General features: G+C 56.0%; 1 protein-coding gene across 2 annotated transcripts in view; it reads right to left on the bottom strand.

The window, feature by feature from the left end:
* Positions 1 to 2183: 2183 nt before the first annotated feature.
* The window catches only part of ZNHIT1 (zinc finger HIT-type containing 1), a 6767-nt gene continuing 612 nt past the window's right edge, over positions 2184 to 8338 (bottom strand). Inside the window, exons 1-5 of one of the 2 annotated variants that reach the window (XM_008698613.2) lie at positions 6895 to 7045; positions 3690 to 3860; positions 2823 to 2902; positions 2536 to 2705; positions 2184 to 2429 (exon numbers count right to left, since the gene is read on the bottom strand). In XM_008698613.2, coding sequence (XP_008696835.2) covers positions 2408 to 2429; positions 2536 to 2705; positions 2823 to 2902; positions 3690 to 3860; positions 6895 to 6916 — 465 coding nt within the window. In that variant the 5' untranslated portion in view covers positions 6917 to 7045 and the 3' untranslated portion in view covers positions 2184 to 2407. Of the gene's footprint in view, positions 2430 to 2535; positions 2706 to 2822; positions 2903 to 3689; positions 3861 to 6894; positions 7046 to 8338 lie in introns of those variants that run through there. The other variant, XM_040634888.1, reaches the window with a different exon arrangement.

The raw sequence follows: 8338 nt of genomic DNA, 5'->3' as shown, positions 1-8338 counted from the left end.
CACCCCCCCCCCCCCCCGCCCCACAGCTTCTACCTCCTTTCCCAGAGCCCAGCCTGCCTCTTCTCCCCCCTCCCCGCTCTCAGGAAAGCTAACACGAGCCAGCCTTCACCCCTGAGCACCTAAGTACGTGCCTTAACACGGGCACGAGGTTAAGCTCTGATGTCTTCCGTCCCTCCTGCGTAATCACGGGCTATTAGGCGATAGCGACACACTTACTTACTGTTTAAACAATACTTCCTTCCTTCTTTGCTCTAAGCTAGCGTGGCGCCAAGACATGGCTCCTGCCCTCAGAGAGCTCACAAGCTAGGAGCAGAGACACATACACAGCTGGCTGCCAGGAGGCGGGCAGAGCGCTGGGGGTGCTGCGAGCTACGTCCAGTCTTTGGAGGGACAGGCTGCTCCGTGATGTTGAGGACGCAGCCAGGAAGCCTCAAATGGCTGAGAGTGATTTGAGGCCTGGTGGCCGGGATCATCTGGAGGTGTCTTCATTCCCATGAGGGAAGCCTAGGCTGGGGTGGCTTGAAGGCTTGACTCGGCTGGGTCCGCCAGCAGGAGCCCCTGCGTGTGGCCTTCCTGTGCAGTCCAGGTTCCTTGTAGCACGGCGGCTTCAGGATGGCTGCATTTCTCACAAGGTGACAGAGGGACTCAAAAGAACAAGTGTCCTAGTTGACAAGGCAGAAGCTTCTCTGCCTTCCAGTACCTATCCTTGACTGTCACGTGGCCTCGCTTCTGCCACCCTCTACTGGTTGAAACAGTCATAATTCTGCCCCATCCCAGGGCAAGGGGCCAAAGACCCTACCTTTTGATGAAAGGCTAGTCAGAAAATGTACGGCCATCTTTTATTTTATTTTTTTTTAAAGATTTTATTTATTTATTTGACAGAGATAGAGACAGCCAGCGAGAGAGGGAACACAAGCAGGGGGAGTGGGAGAGGAAGAAGCAGGCTCCCAGCGGAGAAGCCTGATGTGGGGCTCGATCCCAGAACGCCGGGATCACGCCCTGAACCGAAGGCAGACGCTTAACGACTGTGCCACCCAGGTGCCCCATGTACAGCCATCTTTTAAAACCACCAACTTGGGACTGTCCCCAAATCGTGTCCTCACCATCAGACTTGGAGCTGTCCCCAACGCCACTGACCCAACCTCAAGTCTCCAGACTTGAGGACAGCTGTGGTAAAGTCCCAAAAGGAGGGAGAAGAGCCTATGAAGGTGCCTAACACCGAATTTGCTGGATCCCATTTATATCCTATTGAGATCACTTGTTCAACAAATACAACAAATGTTGTATTTGCTATGTTCCAACAGGGCACAGGGCCTTAAGACAGCAACTCCGAGGAGCGTATGAGCTCAGAGCTTGCAATCCACTTACAGGAGGCATGGGTGTGAGAAGTTTTAACACCACATGAGAATTACAGCATCCGGAGCCCCCTGGGTGGTTCAGCTGGTTAAGCATCTATCTGACTTCTGCTGGGTCATGATCTCGGGGTCCTGGGATTGAGCCCTGCGTCGGGCTCTCAGCTCAGCGGGAAGTCTGCTTTGCCCTCTGCCTCTCCCCCCGCTCATGCTCTCTCTCGCTCTTTCTCACTCTCAAATAAATAAATAAAATCTTAAAAAAAAAAAAGAATTACAGCACCCAGGGCCACCGAGAACAGAGGACTTCATATCACGAATTCCCCCATGCTTCCCAGAAATTTCTAGATTTTCTGATACTAATAATTTCACACACTGCAGCCCCCATAACAACAGCCTCCTCAGAACAACTGTTCCTCAGACCGGCGGAGCCAAGGACCAGGGCTGATCTCTCCACGGGTTAGGGACCAGGGGCCGAAGCCAGGGCTGGCGCCTTCCGCAGTACCATTCTGCACCCTGCCCCAGCGCTCACCCCGCTTCCCTGTCACCCGGTCCTGGTGGCGCTCGAATGCTCCTCAGAAGGACTAGAGAAACAAAAAGCAAAAGCAAATGCACTCAATAAATCACCAAAAAATGACACGAAGCAGCAGCCAAGAACCGCAGAGACAGGGGCGTGGCAGGAGAACGTGACAGAACCTTCCTCGGTCAGGGAACCCAGATAGGCAGACAGTGGGAGGGGTGACTGACAGAAGGAAAAGCCACAGAGCCGTGAGTAGTAGGACAGGAGACCTGTGACCCTCACCCCCAAAACACCATGTGACCCAACAGGCAGGCTCCTCCTCACATGATTTATTACAGCGGCGCGCCGAGGGCCCAGCCCACTTCCCTGCCAACAGTCCCCGGGAGTAAGATGCGCTTCCCTGGCAGGCAGGACACAGCGCTGTGGGGCGAGTGAGCGGCTCCTCTCTAGGGCCAGAAGAGCACCCCTCCCCTTGGCCGAGCCCTCTCGGGGGCTGGGGTGATGAGCGGAAGGCCTTCTCCTCTGCGGACGGCCAGGCTCACACAGTCCACTTCAGGCACCTGTAGGCAGAGGAAGCTCAGGATGAGGAGAGGGTCTGGGAGGCCGAGGGGATACGCGGGGGAGGACGTGAGCCTGGGGGCGGGGGGGGGGGTGTTCCAAGCTCACCTGGTCTCCTGGTGGGTGCCCAGACAGCGCACAGTGCAGTAGCGGGCCCCACAGCTGACACACGTATAGGGCGAGGGGAAGCCGCAGACAGCACAGAAGGGGCGCTGGGGCCGGGAGGGGGGTCCTGCGCAGGCTGTCAGGTAGTTGGGGCCCTCGGCCACACTCAGGTTCTGCAGAGACAAGGGGAAGGGTCAGCAACTCCTCAGCCACCCACGTAGCCAGGACCTCTGCGGGCCCATTCCTTCCCTGTGGGGCCCTCCCAGCCCCAGGCCCAGCACCCCCCTCACCTGCTCCTCCAGCAAGGCCTGGAAGTTCTTTCGGAAGCGAAGTTTAAAATGATCGCCTCGAGTTTTCTTCTTTTTCTTTCCTACAGAGGAAGGGCAATGACAATCTACCCTTGAACGATGACGGGGTTAGGGGTGCTGACCTCCTCCACGCAGCCAAAAAATCTGTGTGCAACTTTCAACTCCCCCAAAACAACTGCAAATAGCCTACTGTTGACCAGAAGGCTTACTGATAGACAGGCGGTTAGAACAAATCTTATACGTTATACGTATTATACACTGTATCCTTGCAACAAAGCCAGAGAAAACAAAATATTAAGAAAATCATGAGGGAGAGAAAATACATTTACAGGACTGGACTGTAAAACACCCACGTACGAGCAGACCCGCGCATTCAAACCCGTGCTGTTTAAAGGTCAACTGTAACACGTGTCAAGAAAGACGCCATCTTTCTCCGCGCCCTCACTCCCGATCCCCTTGAGTCTGCTCCCTGCCCACGTGCTCCCCTGGGTTCCCAGTCGGCCTCGCTCTCCCACGTGTGTGCCTCCCCTCCCTTCTCCCGTCTGCATCTGCACGCATCTCACGCTCCCCTAAGGCTCTGTGTCAGAGCTGGACGGGCTCCGGGAGCTCAGCTCCTCCATGTTCTGTACGCTCCATCCGCTGGCGGAAGCCGAAGCAGAGAGGGGACAGCGGCTGGCTCACGGCCACAGCAGCCAGGCCCGGGCAGACCCAGACAGCTCCCCTGTCCGCTGCCCAGCCTCATTTCCTTCTATAACCCTGAGCCAGGCAGACTGCCCCCGCTCCCTCCGGCCCGTGTCCCCAGCCCTGATCCGCCCTGCCTCCTCCTGCCTCCTCCTCCGCCCGCCTCACCGGTGTCTGCATCATCATCAAACTGAGGCAGCCTTTTGCCGAGCTGGGGGAGTCCTGCATGGGGGTCGTCCTGGAAGTTGTCATTCTCCAAGGCCTCGAGCTGCCTGTTGATGCGGCGCTGTCTCGCTGCCCGGTCTAGCACCCGCCGCTGTCCGGGATCCTGGGAGCGAACTGAATGGGGCAGAGCCAAAATCATGGGGGCACAGGAGGAGAGAAGCTGGGGTGCCCCCAGCCTTTCCTCCCAATCCCCAGACCCAACAGACGAAATGCCTCCTGGAGACCTCTCACTGCTGGCAGAAATCACAGATTTCACCACCATGTAGATGGGGACCACTGCACACTCTGGGCTTCCCGCCTCCACTGCGACCTTAATGCACCCCGCCTTCATGCTCAGCAACCCCATTTCCTGCCACGAAGGACACGGGCCAGCCACATGTAGAGATGCTCATCTTTCAGCCCACCCTCAAATATAAATGTATGGGCACCCTCCTTCCCCAAGTGGATGCACCCCAAGTCCCACTGTTAAACCCGACCCTTCACCTCCAACTCGAGTCCTTCCCTCCCTCCTCCATCTTCAACTTCTCTTCTGCCACAGGTATGTTCCCTTCACTGGAAAAACCTGCCAAACTCTCACATGTCGACCCAATGTCACAGTGACTCATCTTTGAGAGAATGGTCCACGGGATGTTTCATTTCTTCACCCCCCATCCACTCCTCAACCCCCAGCAAACTGACTCTCATTCAGTGGAAACCACTCACATTCAGGACCCCGGTGACCTCCTAGGGCCAAATCCAGTGTATTTCTACAATCCTCCTTTTATGACACACTGAGACTGTCTCGGCTATTTCCCTTGAGTGGAAAGAATCCCCTCATTTGCTTCCTTGACATGACTTCAGGTCTTCCTTACGGTTCTAGGCACTCCATGAGTATGCGTTTAATGTAGAAAGAGATATTTGTGTAGAATTAACAGACCCCAGTGAACAGCTGGAATGGTAATAAGAGAAAGGTTTAAAATGGTGAGGTCAGCAGGTGATTTCCTGCAGCCGACTGAACAGCCAACAGTTGTGGGGCTCAGAAGAAAGTTCAGAATTGAGAGAACCACTTTTGGTGTCACTCGCTTTTGGGTGAGAGTTAGAGCCCCATGTTTGGGGTCGAAATCCCAGGAAGAGTGAAAAGACTGAGAAAGAGATGGGGATAGCCCTCTCCGTAGTGGGGAGACAGTAGGCCACATGAGAAGCTTAGAAGAGTAGCCAGCGATGGCCCTACTGACGCTGTAGCTCTGAATTTAAAATCCTCCCACCCAAGTCTGCTTCTCTTCCTGTACACTCTTTAAATAAATGAACCATCTACACAGACATCCTAAACAAGAAACCCAGGAGTTATTTCAAACCTCTCTCTTTATCTCTCTTTATCAGGGTCTGATAATTCTACACAAAATATCTCTTTATTCATTCAACAAGTATTTATTGAGTGCCTGTAACCATAATAATGGCATCAGCACCAGTGGCTAACGCTTACTGGGCGGGCACTGAGCGCCAAGCACTACACTCAGCTCTTCGCGGAAGAGCTTTAACCCTTTATCAACCTTATGAGAGAGACATCATTAACATCCCCAGCTTACCGACGTTCAAAGGTTAAAAGGAAGTCCAAAGCTCACATAGCTAGTACGTGACTTGGTCCGAATTCAAACCCAGAACTGCCCAGCTCTGGATCCCTGCGTACTGCCTCCCTTCCAAGTGCCCGGCGGTGTGCTAGGCACTGGGAAGACATGAGCTTCCAGTCAGGTGGGGGTACAAGTGATCAGACTAGCAGAGTACGAGGAAGTACAAAGTGCTGTATAGAGAGCACATGCCAGAAACACCTAACTTGGCCTTGGGGTAGACGAGATTTTCCAGAGGGAAGTAAGTCTAGGTGGAGATCTGACTGATGAATAGAAGTCAGCTTGGTTGGGGGAGAGGGAAGGGTGTGTCAGGCCTTTGTACTGGCAGGAGAGAAAGCTTGGATGGGAGACCGTGGTGCCTTCAGCAAATTATAAAAAGCTCAGTAGTGCTGCTGTAGAAAGTATGTTGGGGGGGACTGTGTGGATATAAAGTCAGGCAGACCGTTAAAAGTCTTACCTTGAAGTATCTAAAGGAATTCGGATTTGGGCATGTACAGTGAGAATAGCGGAGATCCAGCAAAGATTTTTAAGAAAGGACTGACGTGATTGGATTGATTAAAGTCAATCTGGCAGTGTTCCACCCCCATCTCTTTTTATGGGAACCAACTACTCCACCTCTCCCTAACTGGCCTTCCAGCCTCTACACCTGCACTCTACAATAAAGTAGCTTCTACTCACAGGCGCTTATTCAAATTCGATGTAGTTAATCATAAAATTTAAAATTCAGTTCCTCGGTGGCACTAGCCACATTTCACGTGCTCAACAGCCACATGTGCTAAACAGTGATGATTAAGACCATTCCCACCATTCCAGAAAGTTCCGCTGTACAGTGCCGCTTCGCACTGAAGCCAGAACTGTCCTTCTAAAAGATAAACCTGTCTCGGTCACGCCCCTTCCTTAAAAGAGCCGTGGATGGCTCTCCGCTGCCCTCTCCACAGATCTGAAACTCTCTGGCGGTGTACAGAATGCCTTTCAAATGCACCTTTCCCCAGCCCTCCAGACTCTTACTATTCCTCCGCAAGCCCCGAACTGTGAACGTGGCTTCCTAAAAGACTTGCTTGTTCTCGCTTTCCCAACTTTGCACGCGCGGTTCACGCTGCCGGGAATGAGCCTCGGCGCACCTGCACTGAGCGAAACCGTGACTCGACTTTCAAGATTGAATCCAAGCGTTTTTTCCCCCTCCAAGCCTTCCCAGTCCCCTCCATCCTAGAAGCTAGGTTAGGTGCCACTCCTCCCCGCGCCCAAGAGCTATGCACCCCTCTGCCGTCGCACGTATCACTCTGGAACGCAGCGGTAGGCTTGCGTGTCTGTCCCTCTTCCAGAGAGCCAGCTTCTGGATGATAGGGACTTTTTTCCTCTCTCCATCCCCAGCGCAGGCATGGAGCCGGCATCAACACCACATGAATGGATGGTCTGAGGGGCTACCCCGATGCCAGGACCCGAGGGCCGAGGAAGGGATTTGAGACTAATAACTGGGTGAGAACACCCTAGGCCAGGTCGGGTCTGGGAGGAGGTAGGGGGCCAACCGCAGGGGGCTCACATACCCGAAGTTTTCTTCTCCACCATTTCCACAACACAGCTGACGGAAGAGCCTACTGCGCACGCGCGCTAAACCACCCACTGTGGAAGGGAGGGTGCCATCACTTCCGGCAGCGCTTGCTTTTGCGCGTGCGCAGGATAATCCCACCGGCATTCCAATGCGTCCACGCATTATGTGGTGTTGCCCAGGAGACGAGAAAGCTTTCCGCCATATTTTATAGGGGCAAAGCCACTTCCGGCCTGAGGGTAGTCGCGTATATGGTGGGACCCCCGAAATAGATTACTTTAAAGAGGTGGTGCCAGTGGTCTTTTGAGAAATGTCATTTTCCTTTCGTCCTTCTGAAGATGCCATCATCACAAAGGCAGCCCCTGGAGCTTCTCCCTGGGGCGGTAGAGATGATGGGCTGGACTACCAAAGAAAGTGGGCAGGCTTGAGTGGGCAATTCGAGAGGCCCCCGGGGACCCTCTGCCGAAACCTCAACCCCCACCGCCGCTGGGGCCGCAGACTCCTCGGCCTCCTCACTCCTTGCCGCCCGCACCTCCACTCCTCCCCGCTCCGCGCGCCCCCCACTTGGTGCTCTCCCAGCCTTCCGCCCCGCAGCTCCGGGCAGGGCTGTGGCAAGGACCCGCCTCCGCATCCCGCCCGACCTGCAGGGGGTCACTTCCCCTCTCCGGGTTTCAATTTCCTCGTGTGTCAGGAGGCGCTGGGCCGGGCTGGCTCTCACCAAAGTCCTCGGCTCGGAATCGCCGGCCCGAGCCCCCGCCCCTCCCCCGCTTCCCGGCCAGGCGCCCCCTCCGCTGGCTCCGCGCAGCCCGCGCGCTCACGCCCGGGGACAATCCTCGCCTTGTCTGCGGCGCCGGCTTCTGGAGTTTTCAGTAGCCTCGGGCTACGCCTTTTTTTCAGGGCGGCGCCCGAGCCCTGCTCCTTCTCGCGGCTAGCCGCACGGCAGCCCCGGTCCCTCTTCTCAGAGCCCCTCCCCGGAGTTGGGATTTACGCGCACAGCCCAGCGCCCTGCGGGCCTGTGTGCCGTCTCCGCCCGCTCCCCGCCATGGCCTCCTCCGGCCCGGGACTCCGGCTCCTGCTGGGGCTCCTGATGCTGCTGCCGCCGGCTCCTGCGACTTCGGCCTCCGATCGTCCCCGGGGCAGCGACCCAGTCAACCCAGGTGAGAGCCCCAGGAGCGCCGAGTGGGTGTCGGGTTTGCGTGCCTGCCCGCGAGGCCGGGGAAGGGGTCGAGGCCTGGAGGGGGTGGCCGGCCTCTCCCACGCGGTGCGCCCTCCACAGGCCGAATCACGCGGCCCCTCGCCCACTCCCCACGCTGGGCTGGGATTTCCAGCCTCCCATGTGAATTGATCCCGAATTCCTGGGTGTTAACTCCCATCCAGCTCTTCACTGGGGCCAAAGTTCCTCTGGCTGGGAAGAGTTTAAGAGGGAATTGGGGGGGGGGGGG

This window comes from Ursus maritimus, unplaced genomic scaffold (genome assembly GCF_017311325.1).
Source record: "Ursus maritimus isolate PB19 unplaced genomic scaffold, ASM1731132v1 scaffold_2, whole genome shotgun sequence".
Classification (NCBI taxonomy): Eukaryota; Metazoa; Chordata; class Mammalia; order Carnivora; family Ursidae; genus Ursus; species Ursus maritimus.
The sequence above is the reverse complement of the archived record's forward strand: the minus strand, read 5'-3'. Positions and strand labels throughout refer to the sequence as shown.